The following is a 20779-nucleotide window of genomic DNA, read 5'->3' on the forward strand; positions in this document are numbered from 1 at the left end:
CGCCTCCCCCGACCATATTTTAGGGAAAGGAATGACCCGTCCCATGTCGCCGCCACAAGCAGTGACATTTAAGCGAGTGTGACGAAGCCTGTTACGAGAACTCAACCAAATAACAAGAAAGAATGTTCATTTACTTATATATTATGCAATACTCCCTCAATTCCTCTACTTACAATTTGACCATTCTGCTTAACTTTATAATTATTAATATTATATTTTTATTAACAATAATTAAAATATCAAACTTTTCTTTATGATAATAAGGGACGAGACGAGCAGGACGTTCAGCTGATGGTAATTGATACACCCTGCCGCTCAGGATTCTTGAGAAACCCAAAAATTAAGCAACCAAAGAAAAGCGGCACCACAATTGCACTCGTCACCTTGAGACATAAAATGTTAAGTCTCATTTGCCCAGTAATTTCAGTAGCTACGGCGCCCTTCAGGCTGAAGCACAATAATGCTTACACATTACTGCTTCACGGCAGAAATAGGCGCCGTTGTGGTACCTATAATCTAACCATATTCCTGTGCAAAGGATAAATAATATTTCATCAGGATTTTAACCTTAGCATTATCTTAACCTTGATTATCAATCAGCTTATCTCGGTTTTGATATTTACGAAGTTCTGGTATGATGCAAGATAAGCGATATTACGCCTTGAATACATACAATAAAGCTGTTTATCGAGTGTAGTTGCACCCACACCTATTTTCTTGATGTATTAGTGACTATTCCGGTGCAGGTTTAATTAACGAGGAAATCTGATTATTTAATTGTAAATTGTTCACAATCTTAAGGTTTTTACGATGTTTCCCGATACGAAATGATGAGAAACAAAAGTGTGTATGTATGCACGCTAGAAGTTATACATCTTTGGCCTAACGAAGCAAAAATCGTTATAAAGATTTATTTGTCGTGCTATTCTACGTTTTTAGAAAGAACAATTTTGTAAAAAGATGGCTTTGACAATTAATTATTAAATAATGAATACGGCTAAATGGGCTTGAACCCTTTCCCTGTCCTAAGAATGGACGAAGAAAGCAAAAAAAAAAACGAATGACGCAAACGACAGAAAATTTTAGGAACTAACTTCAACCTGTTACTGTTTTTTTTTTATGAGAGGGGGCAAACGGGCAAGAGGCTCACGGGATGGGGAGAGGTGAGGCAACCGCCCATGGACATCCGCAACAACAGGTGTGTCAAGAAATGCGTTGCCGGCCTTTAAGGTGGGAGTATGCTTTTTTCTTGAAGGTCCCTAAGTCGTATCTGTTCGGGAAGACCGCTGCCGGTAGTTGATTCCACAAAGTGGCTGTGCGAGGCAAGAAATTTCGAAGAAAACGCGCGGTTGTGGAATGCCAGACGTCTACGTGATGCGGATGGTACTTTACACGTAATGTCCGATGGTGGAATTCGGCCGCTGGAATCAACCCGAACAGCTCCTCTGAGCACTCCCCGTGATAAATGCGGTAGAAGATGCAGAGAGAACCCACATCTCTACGCAATGCCGCAATAGAGAATCAAGCCGATCGGAGATGACTTGATCGTCGATGATTCGAACCGCTCTTGGTTGTATGCGGTCAAATGGAAGAAGCTGGTACTGGGGAGCACCCGCCCAGAGGTGAGAACAGTATTCCATGTGAGGCCGAATTTGCGCCTTATAAAGTTGCAGGCGGTGGCTTTTAGTGAAGTGTTGTGTTCCAGTCACGCGCACGAATCTTAAAATTTCACTTTCATCATTTTTTCATAACGAGCCTATAGAAGTATAACTTCAATAAACTACTTACTATATTTATGCAATACTTCAAATCCAAATGCATTCAAATTCGTATTAATTTATTCAATATAGTATTTCAAATCATTTATTGAATGTCAAAAGCTACTACCCAAATATATGTCTCAGGCCTGAGAAGAAAGGGTGCAAACTAACCGTCCTTTTTGTTATATGGGAATGTCGAAATAGTAAGTTATCACCATAGCTCTTAGGCCTAGATCACTATTAGAGAAAAATAAATTCGAAATACTCAAACATTATGCTAATGTGAGCGTATTGGAACGTAACGAAATTTTTGCAGTATATTAATATCAGAAAAAACGCTCAGGTCAGTGACCCCTTAGTGATATATAAATGAATTTACAATAGTTTTTTTATAAGTGACTAAGCGAACAAAATATGTCAAGCACAGTTGTTGTCAACCGAAATTATTTGCCCATAAGAGCACGTGTAGATCATAGATGATACCGTCGCGCGCTTACATCGCTCCGCAAAACTGTGTTCACGCGACGTTGCCAACTCTCTTTCACACTGCCGCGACTTTGTTGCCACACCGTTAGTAATAGTTGCCGTAATAAAAAAAGCTATTGTTAAGGAATCAATTTTGAGAAAAAAATGAATTTTATGCCTTTTTATGCCTTTTATAAACTTTCCATGGAATTAGATAGATAATAATAGTTAATAATAAAAGTAAATTTGAACATTCGAGACATTAGATAAGTATTGTTTATACAACTTTGATTAGAATAATTTTTTTCTAAACATCACGCAAGAATGATAAGACTACATATTCTAAATAATGTTAGATAAAACTAATTGGCTCTTTCAATGCTATCGCTAGGCGGATTCTCAATCCGCCTAGAGAAAATAAATAAAAAATTCTGTTTACGAATAATATTATGATAACCAAATGTGGAAAAGGTCACGTTAAAAAATAATAATATATATTATTAAACTATGTTTTTAAGCTGTATTTACTTAGCTAAGTTTGGTGAATACATATTTATAAATCACATTGCAATGAAAGAATTTGAATATGTCTAGTTTCAAGTGTAAGATATGTATAGCTTCAGGTGTAAAATATGTAAGGTTTCAGGTGTAAAATGGCCATATAAGTTAAAAATTACCGTTTGGTGTATTTAACCAAATATGAAAAATGTCACGTTAAAAAATAAAACATATTATTAAACTATGTTTTTAAGCGGTATTTACTTAGCTAAGTTTGGTGAATACATATTTTCAAATTCAAATTCAAAAACACTTTATTCATGTAGGTCACGGAAATGACACTTATGAATGTCAAAAAATAAATAAAAATATTGTTTCTTATTGAATTTACCGCTACTTCGTAAAGGGTTGAGCTAATGAGAAGAAGTAGCAAGAAACTCATTGCCACTCTTTTAATTCAAGATGTACATTTTAATTGATTTACAAATCATTTCAATTACAATATATGCGAAGTGACGCAACAAAAATATTCAAATGTCAAATACTGAAAGGCTTACACGAGTAAGTCAAAAAAAGAAAAAATAGTAAATTAATACTTATATACACAAGAGTTATTGAGTATAGTAAATGCATCGATCCACACATACCGTAAATAAATTGAGGCATTTATAAATCACATCGCAATGAAAGAATCTGAATATGTCTAGTTTCAAGTGTAAGATATGTATAGCTTCAGGTGTAAAATATGTAAGGTCTCAGGTGTAAAATGGCCATATAAGTTTAAAAATTACCGTTTGGCATCACTTCCAACGTCACTGTAAATCTTGCGCTACCGTCAGAGCCTGAAAAAGTGGCGTTTCCGCTAATTGTCTCCAGTTGCTGCCCAGAGACCTGACTGTTCACGACATCGACAATGGCTCCATTCAGAGTATAGCGAGCCCTTTGACAGGTTCCTTGACCGACGTTTGAGTGATAAGCAGCGACTTGGTACCACTCTCCTTGGAACTGTATGAAAAATAACAATGAACTTAGTTATCAGCAAATAAGTGATCACTTCCGTCTACTCGCAAAATCGACAACGATATATTCGGAACGATACGATAATAACCCGAATGGTCATATTCCATATCGTTTATCGTAACAACATCGTAACCTTAGACTAATATTTTGGTTTTTTTACGATGTTAGAATGAATTAATTTTGCGCAAACTATGTGTGTGTCGCTGCTAAGTGTCAAAAGTCAAAACATAGCTTAGGCGCTTAGGACCGTGCCAGACTCTGCACCACCAATTTGCATCATTTACACAAAATATAAATATTCAAAAATTATGTAATGAATATAATATGACTTGAAATAAGTACCATGTTAAGGGTGAACAATCCTTATCACTTAGGGGTATGAAAAATAGATAGTAGCCAATTCTCAGACCTACTGAATATGCATATAAAATTTACTAAAAATCAGTAAAGCCGTTTCGGAGGAGTAACGTAACTAACATTGTGACACGAGAATTTTATATATAAGATTTTGTATAGAATTGTCCCTTATAAAATGCTCACAGAATTCCTTTATTTAATTACGGTATGTGTGGATGATGCAGCTACTGTACTCAATAACTTTTGTATTAATATACATTTACTTTTTTGACTTACTCGTGTAAGGCATTGACTATTTGACGTTTAAGTATGTTTGTTGCATCACTTTACATATTATATTGTAATTGAAATGATTTGTAAAACGATGAAAATGTAAATCTTGATTTAAAAGAGTGGCTATGAGTTTCTTGTTACTTCTTCTCATTAGCCCTTTCCTTTACGAAGTAGCAGTAGATTCAATAAGAAATATATTTTTTTTTGTCTTTCATAAGTGTCATTTCCGTGACCTACATGAATAAAGGGATTTTGATTTGAGGTTTTGTTGATAGCACGCCTTGACTTAAACGTCAAATCTAAATCACCGTTTTCAATTGCCTGAAATGAACTTACCCTTTCTAGGTCAATTCCATTTACAACCGGTAAGTTAGGGTCACATTGTCCTGTTAAAATTACATTTTCTCCTGCCGGTATTTCTGGTAATTCTGTGCACGCATCAGCTGAATGCGAAGTGCCTGTCAATATGTCTGATGTGTACCCAAAGTTCGTAATTAACGTTTGATTCATCAGATTCAATATCATCTCACTTGGGAATGAAGTTCCTCTTCCCAGCTGCCAGATGAATACTGTAATAAAATTTTAAAGCCATCAAGAAAGAATCTTGTAAAAATTAAGTTTAAGATACTGTATAACCATAACAACAACAGGAACAGACATAAGCTTTTAACGCCTACTACTCGGCTAAGTCGAGTTAGCAAGTCTTTTGTGGGGCGATGTATATGCTTTTACAACAGGATCCCAGAAAATGTTCAAAACAAAGGTATTACGTTATTCAAAAGAATTTTTAAAAAACGTTTGTGTGGTAAAGGTTACTATAACATAAATTACTTCCTTAATGATAGCACAAATTGGGAATGCAGCGACCGCCCTCAGGCTATAAAATAATAAGTTTAATTGTACTATTGTATTATTTTGTAAACATATTTTTTGATGAAAAAAAAAGCCCGCTGAGTTTGTGTCGCCCGTTCTTCTCAGGCCTGAGGCATTCATTTTGAAATGTGTGGTTGTTTTTTTGACTTTCAATAAGTGATGTCACATCCTATTTTTAATAAAAATATTTGAATTTGAATTTGTGACGTACGCCAAAAACCTCTTAAATATGAAGTATTATTTTACATAGACAATAAATTAACACAGTATTGAAATATAGATCATTTTTGTGTAAGGATTGTTTCGTAAAAATGACAGTCCTGATTATTAAATAAAAATAAAAATTCAATATTTTTTATTAAAAATAGGATTTGAAAGTGAAAAACTACTCGGATACCCATTCGGAAATGAATGCCTCAGACCTGAAAAGAACGGGTGCAAGAAAGTCAGTGGGATTTTTTTTAAGAAATTTTGAAAGCAACAAATTTATAAGTTAAATAGCCTGACAGCCATCGCGCCATTCCCAATCTGTGGAATCATTAAAAAAGTCATTTATGTTATAGTAATCTTTACCACATCTTTTACCCCCTTATTGGTCCGCTAACTTTAAACAGCCGCTAAGGAGTGTTTTTGCTCACTCTGACTTAGGTCAATAGAAGAAGACAGAGTGAGAATTAGCAATGCTTTAAGTTAGCAGACTATTATGAATAAGGTTAATCTTTGTTGTTAATCTTTAGCAAGTCTTTTAACAATTCTTTTGAATTTCGTAATGCATTTGTTTTGAACATTTTCTGAGATCTTGTTGTAAAATCATTTACATCACCCCACAAAAGACTTACTAAAGTTAGAAATTAATGGTAAATAATTAGTAATTGCATCAATGAAACACACCAAACCATCGATTTATTAACTACAACCATTACAAGCAGTTCACAAGATAATGTATTTACCCGTCACCCATATTTAAGGAATGGAGACGACACAGCACACACTACAGTGGCTTTTTAAGTCTCGGAATTAAATAGAATAATATAGAATATCTTCAAACATTTTGTGACCAGGTAATAGGTAACAGAAATAAAATTTACTGCATTCTGGATAACATTTGTACGTAGTAATAAACCAAAATCATCTTAACAGACAAGTGTGCAAAATTAAACATATCGCTTAAACAGGGATAAGAATGATCTTCCTAGAAGTCAATAAGTGAGTGTTAAAAGGTAAAATACCCCTTTCGAATTTGGGTATAGATGATCCACAGTCATGTACGGTTTTGTTTGCGGTCTCAACATTAAACAACAATGATTTTAACAGACTAGTGTGCAAAATTAAACATATCCATTAAATAGAACTAAGAATGATCTTCCTAGAAGTCAATAAGTGAGTGTAAAAAGTTAAACTACACCTTCCATAATTGGGTATAGATGATCTACAGGCATGTACGGTTTTGTTTGTGTGGTCTCGACATTTTGGCTAAAGGTGATCTTTCAAGAAGTCAAGAGCTGATGTTTTCTACATAACTCTTTTTATAATCGGTAGAGATGATCCAGAGGCATTTATGTTTTTTTTTCCAGCATTTAGGTTAAAAATTATCTGACAAGAAGTCAAAAAGGTAACCCCATTTATATTTAGGCAGAGATAATACACAGGCACTTACGATTTTTTTGTGTGGTCCCAACATTTTGGCAACTGTACGCTAGAGCGTAGTTCTCATAATCTGTCAACATAACCCGGAACTCCAAAGCTGAAAAATATTAATTGGTTTGAATACAGGTGAATAAAATTATAATGAATTTGTTTAAAAATGTTCACAGTTGCACTGAAAAACTACTTATTTGAGTAAAATCTTAAGATTAATCGTCATAATATAAAATCTTTGCATTTTAGAGTATTTTGTACTTTTTTTCTTTGTAGAATTTTTAGGCCTACTGATTCTGTGAAGCTGATCATTTCTTTGGGACAGAAGACTTGAAGACGGAAGAATACAGTCCATTTCCTCATAGATGTTGGCTGTGCATTGCTTTTGCTTAGGATGCGACGTAGTGATTCATCCTTTTCCTGACAAAATCTTTATTATGGGACTTCTTCTTCCCTCCAACCCGATTCATCGTCATTCATACTGGTCCACTGGTATGCGTATTGGTATTTAGGCATGTCACAACCAGTTGTACTTGCTCTTAAAGTGCATCACGTCTTTGCTAATTCAATAGTGTATTCTTTTTAAGATATATTATATCAGAATCTAATAAAATTCACAACAAATATGTTTCAGGTGATTTTTATCGTATAGATATGTGAGCTACCTACTTAATCACAACAACAGATAGGATATAACTTGCGCTACAGATAATTATTATCATTTGCCGGTGAAGCGGCCTTGAATTTGTTTTCACTGCCATTGTACTCAAAATTTAAAGTTTCATTACCCAGAAAAGTAATGAATTTAACAGTTTAACTCTAACGACGTGGATAGAGAACTATTCTTAAATGGAATGATTGAAATGAAATTAAATAATTTCTTATGTTTTTAAAGTGATAACCCTCACTTCTTCCCGGATTAATACACACATAAAATTTGAAAGCAACATTTTATAAACGATGCGGGACTCGAACCCATGACCACTCGCGTCCCGTGCGAGTGCTCTTCCAACTTAGCTAACCGTTCGAGTGACGTATCGTCACAAAATCTTGTATGCTTTGTTCAACTCTCAGGTTGTTGCTTCATCTAAAGGATCCACTTTACAGTTGAAAACCTGCTCAACCCCAATATTTGCATATTAGGAAAAAAATCAAATTAAATACCTTGATAGCCAGGAAGGTTCATTGTGTAAATTGCATTTCCATTCTGAGCTGTTGCTGCTCCGGTGATATCTTCAGGGAAATTATCGACAACTGACTTGAGAACAACATTGAAGTTATTAGTTCCATCAGTTACGGGGGCTACAGCGTTGATATCAATATAGGAACATTCTCCTGTTTGCAAAGGACTGACAGTTCTTTCGATTACGTTCCATCTTCCTGCGAACTATAAAAGAAAATGACAGTTTAATATGTACACAAATAAAATTTGAAAAACAAAATTTTATGAACGACGCGGGCCTCGAACCCTCGACCTCCGGCATTCCGTGCCGGTGCTCTAACCAACTGAGCCATTCGTTCGAGTAACGTTTCGTTACAAAATCTTGTTTGCCTTGTTCAACTCTCAGGTTGTGGCTTCATCTACAGGATCTACTTTACAGTTGATAACTTGCTCAACCCCAATATTTGCATATTAGGAAATTGACTTGAGATGTCGCTCTTGTAAATCTATGTAAATCTAAACAGTATGTTATGTTTTTAAAGTGATAGCCCTCACTTCTAGGATTTATACACAAATAAAATTTGAAAAACAAAATTTTATGAACGATGTGGGACTCGAACCCACGACCTCCAGCGTTCCGTGCCGGTGCTCTTACCAACTAAGCCAACCGTTCGAGTAACGTATCGTTACAAAATCTTGTTTGCTTTGTTCAACTCTCAGGTTGTGGCTTCACGGCACGGCACGGAACGCCGGTGGTCGTGGGTTCGAGACCCGCATCGTTCATAAAATTTTGTTTTTCAAATTTTATTTGTGTATAAATCCTAGAAGTAAGGGTTACCACTTTAGAAACATAACATATTGTTCAGTTCAATATGTATCACCGTCCGCTGTTTGGCTAAAATACTAGCTGACCCAACAGATTCTGTTCTGTCAAAGTATGTTAACCTTAATAGATAGTCATATGCCATCGCAGACTTTTCTGTAGACCTGTATAAGATACACAATTCCTCTATACATTACTTTATATGTACTACGAATAAAAATAAAATTAAATCTTTGCAAATGAGAACATTGAAGCTATTAGTGAACAGAAATACAAAAAACAAACATAACGGGAACTATGAACGCTTGTTTAAAATATGTAATATTATTCCAATTGATAGAAAGATAAAATTATAAACATTAATTGAACAATATCAAGAATTAAATTTCGTAATAAAGAGCGTGCATACCTACTCAACTCAGCTATCTAACAAAAAGATACTAGTGGTACCTAAAATATGTAATTATTATGGTATGCGTACCATGCAATGGTATACCTACATTAATTTGTCACAATTGTCGAATTGCAAAACAAAAAAACAGGTAAAGAACTCATTGCGAAAGTTTTACTTAACACAATGTCCATAATAAATATACTTAAGAAATATTGGTAGGGACTATTAAATTGTCACACACAAAAACAAATTATTGGTTTGGAGACAAATATTTATAATATGCGAAACACTAGAATTGCTGCCGACAAACTGCTGCGCAGTTTGGCAGAATAGTATGTATATATCGCTATGTAATTTTGTTTCATAAAGGCATAAAGGCATAAAAGGCATTTATTTTCTCAAAATTGGTTCCTATAGAATTCTTTTTGATGTCATTTCTAATAACTACTAGACACTACTACCGCTTCGGAAACAAATGGCGCTCTGAGAGAGAAGAAGCGGCGCAGGAAACTCTCCCAGCATTCTTTTTTTGCGCTCTTTTCAATAAAAATATACAATATTGTACAGTCATTTCTATCGCTATAAAATAATCACAATCTAGTGACAGGCTGTCCGATCATTTAGATATTCAGCCACTGCTCCACTGAAACTGAGCCATTTTTTTATAAAACATATAAATTTATTTATAGATAATGCCTGAGCAGTGGCTGGGACTTTATTATAGAAGTGTATACATTTACCCTTAAAGCTATTATGTATCTTATGAATGTATGTAATGTATCTTAAATAAATGTTTTACAAAAAATTTCTTTTTAGATATAACAAGATATTTTTTTTTATTTTAAAGGGTTCGGACAGCGTTTTCGTTGAAAGCTCCCAGGTGGCTTTTTTTCGACACCTCTAAAAATACCATTCATATATATAAAAATATATACAAAAACTTAACAAATTGTATACTAAAACCTTCCCCGAGAATATCACTATCCATTGATGATAACAACACGAGAATCATTGCTGTTGTTTTTGAGTTTATCGCGAACAGACAGACAAACAGATGCGGCAGAGACTAGCTAAACTGCACTTCGCTGTGCCTTGAATTAATCTCAATTCCCTATTAATATTATAAATCTGAATGTTAGTTTGTTTGTTACGCTTTTACCCTGGACCTACAGAACCTATTGTGATAAAAATTGGTACAGCGATAGTCTGGACCTTGGGAAAGGGCATAGGGTACATTATATCTGGGAAAAATCTATGGTTCACCCAGGAATTGTGAAAAACTGAAATTCATGTCGATGATTTATAACAATACCAATAGTAGGTTTACTTTGCACATAGCAATCTTCCTTGAAATAAAATTCATCTCGGGAGCGAAAACGGGAACCGGAACATATTGTGATAATCTTCAATGCCAAAATTGCTTATTATTTTTAAAAATCCTTCATATACGCAGGCGAAGTCGCGGGCATCAGCTAGTATTATTATATATATGTATATTTCTTTTCGCTAAATTATTTTATGCAGTTGAAAAATCTTAATATCATTGATGTCTGGCATAGTATTACGGCGCGTTTTGAGGGAAACATTTCGCTACGCACAGCCATTTTGTTTATTCAAGTACTGGTCCCGACCGAGTGTTTCTTTTTCTTGTCCGTTGACGTGACTTTCTTGCCCGTTTATAAACCTATTTTTGAGCGGGTTTATAAACGGGCAAGAAATAAATTGTATGTTATAACAGATAATAAATATATATTCCGCTTTATTTCCGTTTCATGATTTCCTACTTCAGCTATTACAACTTCGATACCTCGCAATTACAAATCAGTTTTTGATATTATTGTGAGGAGGAAAACGCTTCTCGGACACTATTACCAGATTTATTTAAATCGGAATCCGAGTCGCAATATAATTGCAGAGTGGGAGGCTCCTTTGCACAGGAAGCCGGCTAAATTATGGGTACCACAACGGCGCCTATTTCTGCCGCAAAGCAGTAATACTCTTATAACTCTTTTTCGGCCTGAAGGACGCCGTAGCTAGTGAAATTACTGGGCAAATGAGACTTAACATCTTATGTATCAAGGTGACGAGCGCAATTTTAGTGCCGCTCAGAATTGTTGGGGTTTTTCAAGAATCCTGAGCGGCACTGCATTGTAATGGGTATGGCGTATCAATTACCATCAGCTGAATGTCCTGCTCGTCTCATCCCTTATTTACCTAAAAAAAAAGAGTGAAAAATCGCCTTACTAAGATATCCATGAATCATGGTACCATTACTAATACGAATTAGATCTGTTCGAATCTATTTCCCTTAAAATTTTTCCATTTTAGTAGATATGTAACAACTATACTTCGTTTTAAAACAAAACGCGCCGAGTCTGTTTGTCTATTTGCATGCTATAAACTATTTTATTATTATTTTTGGTAATGTATATATCTTAATATTAATTATTTATAAATCCAGTGTCCTGATGATTGTTCCCAGTGAACTCCTAAACTAATGAATGGATTTTGATGGGGATTACTTCATGGAGCGCAGTTTAGTAACATATGTCTACTGTGGTTTAGTCCATCCTTCGTATAATTATTTTTATTTCCAATATTTGTTTTGTAAAGTAAAGTATGCATTTATTCATGACAACAAAAAACATATAATCTATACTCTAATATTATAAAGCTGCAGTGTTTGTTTGTTTGTTTGAACGCGCTAATCTCTGGTACTACTGGTCCGATTTGAATGATTCTTTCAGTGTTGGGTAGTCCATTTATCGAGGAAGGCTATAGGCTATGTTTTTTTTTCAAAATTAGGGATCCGTAATAAAATTGCTATTTTGTAACACAAGGTGTAAAATCGAAAACCTATTTTTGCGTGCGCTGCAAAATCTATTGACAATAGAACAGAATGATGTACAGGCTATAATATAGGCAATATTTTATTACTTATAAAACTATCGCGTGAATTATACTTTATATGGCAAAACAACGTTTGCCGGGTCAGCTAGTAAATAATATACATAGTAAAATTAACAAATTAAAATGGACACCCACTCAGCAGTTTTGGAATTGAAATAAGGATTACCTTAATTATTTAATTTGTATTGACACATTGTCTATAAGCCAATTTATTGACACACGGTTTGACTTTTCTGCTGTGAAACAATTTCATTATAACAACAGGGAGCATATTTTACGAAATAATTATTAATGTTATGAAATTTATTAAAATTATTGACAAATTCATAAAAAAACACTATTTTAAAAACACATTTATTATGTTCAGAACAATGTCAGCTGTCGGGCTAGTTACAATGTATAAAACCACATTTTCTTCATTGCTATATCAAAACAAATTCCAAATTATTTTGAGTTAGGTCCATAAATAGTGTAAATAAAAAAATTATTTATTATATTCGTTATGCGTGTATGGAGATCTATGAGATCTCAGCAATATAATATTTCAAATATTACTGAGTTCAGTTTTATATTCGCTATTTTTTGCGAGTGAATTAAACAGTAACGTCTACAAACTGTGAAGCATATTCTAAAATACTCGTAAATTAGTGTATTCAACAATGTGATTTTAGTCAATAAATCATGTCGAAAGACTCTCGTTTTTTTAAGAGTCTATGTATGCCTAAAAAAATAATTTTGAATCTAATCTGATCCTAAGTCTTTTGTTTTAATAACCTTCTCAAGCTCAAAGTTACTTATGTAATCTTAATATATATAAATCCTGTGTCCTGATGTTTGTTTCTAGTGAACTCCTAAACTGATGAACGAATTTTAATGGGGATTACTTCATGGAGTGCAGTTTAGTCTAAGTTGAGAGATAGGATAGTTTTTATTTCCATTTGGGACCTACAATTATGTTTTTTCAATATTTGTTTTGTGTGGACATATTTTCTACGAGAGAATTTATTAAAGCACAGTTCGACAGTTTTGCTGTGCAACATTTCATTATTACAACAGAGAGCCAAGGACGAGTAAAATAAGATGAACTCCTTGTCACCTTACATAATAGTGAGGCACCAAAATAAGCAGGTAAACGTGTAAATACATAGCCCCACGCACACACTTACACTACTACAGGCCGATAATCAGCCATTATGAGAATTGGCATCGTCTGTGACAGATCAGTTTGCGTCGCAATAAAATATTTTAAAAATGCCGTCGTGCGTTGTGAAAAAGTGTAAAAACAATACTATAAAAGTATTTGTGGATATTATTATTTAAGGGAGCAAAAAAAAATGAGTATCTGGTATACCCCGTAACCGCACACTAGCATAAAGGTGCTTCACTTGCTAATATCACGGCGCGGAGTCCTTCTTTTTTACTAGTCCGTGCAGGGAGCATATTTTACGAAATACAGAACAACGTCTGTCGGGTCAGCTAGTATTAATACCATGCTTATATGCAAATAAAGAATTTGATCGATTGATTGATAATATAGAATAATATTATGTAGAAGAATAATTTATAACTTTAGGTCATTGGGAAACAATGAAGGGTAAGAATAATGAAGGTGATTGTTATAATATGAAGATTTTTATGCGGTAAATGCGGTACATAATACCCCAGAGAGTTTTAAACATAATAAATCGAAAATGTTAGTTTTGAGTTTGACTAAGAGTTCTTTAAGAGCAGTAATAAGTGCAGACCCGGCTTAATATTTATGAAGTATTGCTCTCATCTTTATTGTCGTACCTCAGCAGCAAAGGTTCGATATGGTCGAACCTTTTGACCGCTAATTGTATGGGCATATTATGATGACAGTTCCGTTGCAAAATGTTTTCTTGACAACAATATTACCATATGAATGTGTTCTTTTATATATATTTCCTTATTTAGGTAATATTATACTTTTATCATGTGTACTTGTTATATCACCAACGTGATGCGGATGTTGATAAGAATATTTTGTGGTACTACTAATGTTCGATTAATAATCTATAAAAAAATAATCTTTATCATTAAGTACACATTCCGAATTTAGATCTACATTCACAAATTTTTCAAGGACTTTTAAATTAAATGCCTTTGAATTTGAAGTTTTGACGATATTAAGCCAGTTGCACACGTATAAATTAAGTACTTTACAAAAGGATTAATATATACGTATTTATACATAACTGAATTTTCACATTAAATATAGCCGACGTTACGTCTGCTTTACAGGCTGCATGGTCTCAACAATTATACAAATTTTCTGAAATAGCGAATGTTAAAGTTGCAGGTATTTTTTTCTAAATGTTATATTTTTTTTTATTGGAATTGCAAAAAACAATTTCATTATCAATACTAATATTATAAAATGATAGTAAGTATGTTTGTTTGTTACGCTTTCACGCCTAAAATTTGGTACAGAGATAGACTAGAGCTTGGAAAAGGACATACAATTTTTTTTAAAAATGGGCATGGGATGTAACTCTGCATGGGAATTCTGCATTTTCAAAGATAAAACCATGGAACTTGGTATAAAGGCACTTGATAAGAAGTAATTTATAATCATTTGTACAATTTCAGAAACAGAATTTTTATTAAAAGACTTTCCACAGTGATATAGAAAAACGTCGCCAGTAGAGAAAAAGGAACAGTTTGTATATATATATGTGTATTATTTGAAAAGTAACCTAAAAAAAGCCCAAATTAAGTATTCCACGTGGACGAAGTCGCGGGTAAAATCTAGTATTATTTTATATTATATTGTGAGTAATAGGAAAGTTATTTTTGAGACTGCTATACGGTTTGTTTTTGTTTTATTATATTATTTTCTGTATTTATTTAATTAGACTCTATTTTGCGGACATCCATAATTAACCAAATGTTATCTAGACAGTCTCGTGGCAGAATTTGGCGAGTCAACATCTCCTGAGATGCCTCGTGTAGAGGCGATACACGTGTCGAATTGATTGAAGACAAAACTTAGCCCAATTTACACTCAATAAAAATCTTAATATTTGGATACTTAATTAGTGTATTTTATCCATAAGTCAATTGGTAAATCTACAACATGGTAAATGGTAAATACAACATGGTATGTATTTGAAATTTTAAATTGATATGCCACTAGTATTGAACTTAATTTTTTTATTATACACTATGCTTAGATTAAGGATTGGATATAGGATAGATACCGCAGGTGTAGTTGCAAAGTGCGGCAACTTGAGCCAGTCTCGAACAATGTGTGAAGTTGACGTTTCACATGTTCTATTAAACTTTGCTAACAATTGAAACTAAAATGCCGGTAAGGCTTTATAGAAAGAAAGTGGGATCACATTTAATCAGTATTTTGCATTTTATTAATTTCAATGTAAAATAAGACGAAGCGTATGTTACAAATTTTGAAAGATGCCATTGAGTGTCAAGATGTCACGCACACAAGCATCTAATAGTCGCCGAATATGAAAGCTATTGTTCTTAGATAGTACGGTATTTAGTTAGAACGCAGCGGAGACCAATCCAAGTCATTTAGTCTATTAATAAAAGAGCATCGTTAAGTGAGTTTAAATATATTATTTTGAATTAAACTGTGTATGGAATGAAATTTGTGATTGATTTGATATTTACGCGGGATAATTTATCACCATATTTTTTGAAGTGAAGACTTCTATAGCTGCATTGAGCACTTTTCTTGGGTATAAATATATGGGTATAAAATATTAAACTCGCGTCAGGACACGTGGCCTGATCGAAAAGTCGTAAGACAGTCGTTGGAATTATAGATTTAAGTTGATTTTTCTAAGAGATAAACTATTTAATGTAAAATAATTGTAATAGTTCGGAAGAATTTTTTATGTACTATATATTGTCATTTTTGTGTACGATAGCAAATTAATATTGTATTTTACTACAAAAATGCTGGTATACTGTTAAAAAGCAACCATTCAAAAATGCACAACTTTAATGTTCAAGTTTTCACTTTTGCTGGCACTCCCGGAGTGCAACCCGTTATTTTTTCTTTGCATATAAACTTTTATATTTTTTGTAACATTAACTGATATATTTTGTATTTTTAAAATAATTGTGTACAATCTGAAAGTCATTTTAAGTTTTCGTTATGTAAATATTAAAATGTAAAATTAAGTTTTCTAATAAATGTTTTTAAACTTTCATCATCGCGGAACTTTAACATTGTAATTATTATGAAGAATATTCACGATATATATTTCATTTTATTTATTTATTTATTTATTTATTTATTTATTTATTTATAACATTACATAACATAACATTATTTAAATTTACATAGACTAAGAAATCACATAAAACATTACGAGAAAAAAGGTACTAAAATTTTGGTGCCTACTTTCACTAGGAAAACTATTGCACTTATTTAATAAATGTACCTATCGAGTTACTAAGGCCATTGCAAAATAAATTAATTACTATTTGGTACCACAAAAAGATTTCAATCTCCGCACTAGTTTTAAAAACTGTATTTCGGTTTGATCGTTCTTTGTGAGACCAGAAAACACAGAATCGTTACCAGTTAGGCAAAACCCTAAAATGGATTCAATAAAATTTTAAATTCATAGAAATAGTTTGAATACAAAGTTTCTTACTTTATCCAAGTCGAAATTGAGTTCCAATGGTACGTTGGTATCACATTGTCCATTTCCCAGTATTTGTGCACTACTTATGCCTATAACACTAATTAAATATAATATTAACATGTTGCAAATCATGGGCTCATTATTCTTCCACTGCACTTTAGATAGGCACACAAAATGTCGATATTTTTTCATTTATCATTTATATAATAGGATCTTATCTAATGATATTCAATGATAGCCTTAATCATATCGGGGACTCATTTTTATGTAGACAATTATATTGATATTTTTCGTTGTAATAATTCTAATGGCATTTTATCGTGAATTATAATAATATCTATATAATAGAGCCCTGAACCACCTCCGATTCATCGATGATCTGATAATATAAAAAGGGGCGAGACGAGCAGGACGTTCCGCTGAAGGTTCAGGATTCTTGAAAAACCCAAAGAGTCAGAGCGGCACTACAATTGCGCTCGTCACCTTGAGAAATAAGATGTTAAGTCTCATTTGCCCAGTAATTTCACTAGCTATGGCACCCTTCTGACCGAAACACAGCAATGTTTACACATTACTGCTTCACGGCTGAAATAGGCGCCGTTGTGGTATTCATAATCTGTGCAAAGGAGCCTGCCACTGGTAAATGAAGTTAATTACAGACAACCCAAGTCAACTGCAGGTCATGCTTAAAGAACTGGTATCAGAAAGCAAAAAGGTGAGTCTGCAGATGAATGCAACGAAAACCAAGCTGATGAGGAATAGTTCAAGGTCATCGATTGAAGTAAACAATATAACAATAGACTACGTTGACGAATATACTTACCTTGGACAGATAATCTCAACTACGAATACAAAGGAAATACAAAACAGAATAAATATAACATGGAAACGTTACTGGTCCCTGAAAGAGAATATGAAAAACCCGTCAATAGCACTAAAACTCAAAAGTATTGTTTACAACACCTGCATACTCCCAGCCATGGTGAAGGGTTGTCAAACATGGCCGCTAACCAACGATATTCTCAACAAACTAAAATATGTCAGCATAACATAGAAAGAAGTAGGTATACTAAGGATTAAGTATAGTGATAGAATAAACTTTAAATAAATAATAAAAAGGATAAAATAAAATAAGATAAACATTGCAGACGTATCACAAACTTTTAGTAAACTCAAATGGCAATGGGCAGGAACCTAATACGGGACAAACAAGAAAAATGGGCCAAAATAGTATCAGAATGGTCCTTGAGAAGGAAAAAGACAGAGAGGGAGACCAAGTCGTAGATGGAGCGACGATTTTAAAGATGCCGCTGGTATAACGTGGAGCAGATCGTGTCATGACCGAGGCCACTGGAAGAGCCTGATGGAGGCCTGTGCAAAAGCAAAACAATCTGTGCCGATGTCTACTGCAAACTCAATATAAATCTAATGATTGTTACAAAGGCTATTATTATTATACACTTTATTACAACTGAAACTTATTTCGTGTATTTAAAATTATAAAATATTTGTAAAAAACAACATTTTCAATATAAATACAAAAAATAGAGTCCGACCGGCTTAGGTTCTCTACAATTCCGCCTGTGGTCAGGCGCCTAGGGCGATAGACTGAGGAACTTCGGCACGATACGTGCCGTTCCCAAAATTACTACATTCTGTATCTAATCCTTAATCCAGTTAATTAGCGAGAGCCTCTTGAGATTATGGTCAAGGCTCGTTGCTATTTACGGAAACGACTATTGAGACAATTACTGTTGAATCAACATTCTACATGTCAGTAACCTCGTGTTCTAGGTCTAGATACTTCGACAACTTGTCTATCTCAGCTTTCACAAGGTTATCATTACACGGAATCGTGATATCAGCAATAAATGCCCGACACTCTAACCGATCTACCAACACAATATCAAGTTTATTAGCAATGATAGTTCTGTCCGTGATGATCGATCAGTCCCAGTAGAGCTTGGCACGGCTGTTTTCCAAACTGGCGCATTATTATTACTTTAAAAAAATAGTGATTCAGGTTTTGTATCTATTAAAGTAAGCATTAATGCATCAGCTCTACAAAATCTTTCCTAGCATATTCTGCGAGTTATTTAGAAATTAAAATTTTGTATTATTGATTACAATCGCTGTATCAGATGGCGAATCTGAAATAGCCGAAATTCTTTTACTAAAGAATTATCTCTTTCGTTTTACTGTACTATTAAGCGAACATTTATTTTATGCTCAGAAACAGCGTGCTTATAAGCATGTTTTGCAACTGCTCACATATGCTATAAATAAGCGTGCTAAGTTTAAGCATGATTTAAAATAAGCATGCTCATATTTTATGGAAAATTAGGACACATGAGCGTACTGCAAACGTCACTTCATGTTAAGTGATCACCGCCGCCCACATTCTCTTGCAACACCAGAGGAATCACAGGAGCGTTGCCGGCCTTTACGGAAAGTGTTGTGTACGCGCTTTTTTTAAAGGTACCCATGTCGTACCGTCCCGGAAACACCTCACAAGAAAGCTTATTCCTCAGCTTTGAAGTACGTGGAAGAAAACTCCTTGAAACGACCTCCTGTGTACGACCACGACACACCTAGAAGGTGTGTATGAAATCCTAAATTTTGACGTGTCGTGCGAAGGTGGAATTCGGCAGCAGGAATCAGGTGAAACAGCACTTCGGCTCTTCTACTTCTTCATATGCCAATACTTTGTACAGAATGGAAGCAGTGCAAGAAAGAACAAATCAAAATTGCGTTTTCTTAATTTTCAAAGATATTATAGTTTCAGTACTTGCGATTTTACTCTCGAAAACTTGTCAAAAAAATTAGACAAATAAAAGGGTGATAGAGATAAGTAGTGGACTCCCTCTTCATATTGGTTCTCTTTCACGTCTATTTCGAACATAATTACTGTTCTTCATTTGATTTATTGGAAATAAATAAGATGCCTGAACGGTAATCTAAGGTGGATCTTATCTGTCTGGTAAATTGTGGTCAATCATTGTCATGGTGAGGTAGGTATCCTAATTCACTACTTATCCTGGTTAGAGGGTGCTGCTAAGCATTTTCCAAGATAACTGCCAAACAGTCACTTTCCTTTTGTCTTTTAAACCAACTGTCGCGAAATGACCCTTCCATCCAAATCATCTTTTTCCCTTCACTTCTTTCTTTATTAGCTAAATATAGTTAAAAGGAAACACCCACTATAAAAAGCAATGTATCAGACTGTCATCACATGTGATAATGTCATATACAGTAAGTAGGCCCATTCATTCAAAATCAAATATTTTTATTCAAAATAGGATTCAAAATCTTATTGAACGTCAAAAACTACCACCCATTCAAAAAAGACTGCCTCAGACCTGAGTAGAATGGGCGCAAGAAACTCAGCGGGCTTTTTATCGTAAAATTATGTATTAAAATGTAATATCGTACAATAAAAATTTATAATTAAAGAGCCTGAAGGTGTTCGCTTCATTCCTAGTCTCTGGTATAATTAAGAAAATCGTTTAAGTTATTATGACCTTTCAGATACAAACGTTTTTTAACAATTCTTTTAAATTTCGTAACGCATTTGTTTTGTACATTTTCTGGGATCATATTGTAAAAGCTTTAAATTTTTCTTTTCTTTCGTTAATTACTCCCAAAATGTAGTACGTTATTTTTAAAAAGTACAGAAATATTCATTTCTTAGAATGTTAAACTGCAGTTCGGAGACAGGTGCTCAAACTAGGTAGAACTAGTGCTATGACTCTCCTGTCCCCCCACTCTTAAGTAGTTATAAAATATAGTTATGCATTGTATTGTCTTTGTTATTGAGACCAAATGTAACATATTATGTTTTTCTGTACGCCTATGTGTACGTCTTTGTATGATTTGTGTGAAAGTTTCCAGTAGAGTGCCTTTTTTTTCAGTTTGGGCTCAAAAGGATGTTAATTTTGGGTTTCCATAGTGAAAATAATGTGTTAT

The 20779-nt window shown here is 33.9% G+C and overlaps 1 protein-coding gene across 30 annotated transcripts in view; it reads right to left on the reverse strand.

The window, feature by feature from the left end:
• LOC126965205 (uncharacterized) overlaps positions 1–16971 on the reverse strand; it is a 60552-nt gene extending 43581 nt beyond the window's left edge. For all 30 annotated transcript variants that reach the window (XM_050808670.1, XM_050808654.1, XM_050808663.1 and 27 more), the window contains exons 1-5: positions 16823–16971; positions 8049–8271; positions 6904–6990; positions 4710–4942; positions 3515–3728 (exon numbers count right to left, since the gene is read on the reverse strand). In XM_050808670.1, coding sequence (XP_050664627.1) covers positions 3515–3728; positions 4710–4942; positions 6904–6990; positions 8049–8271; positions 16823–16945 — 880 coding nt within the window. In that variant the 5' untranslated portion in view covers positions 16946–16971. The remainder of the gene's footprint in view (positions 1–3514; positions 3729–4709; positions 4943–6903; positions 6991–8048; positions 8272–16822) is intronic.
• Positions 16972–20779: the final 3808 nt, after the last annotated feature.

Source organism: Leptidea sinapis, chromosome 6 (genome assembly GCF_905404315.1).
Source record: "Leptidea sinapis chromosome 6, ilLepSina1.1, whole genome shotgun sequence".
Classification (NCBI taxonomy): Eukaryota; Metazoa; Arthropoda; class Insecta; order Lepidoptera; family Pieridae; genus Leptidea; species Leptidea sinapis.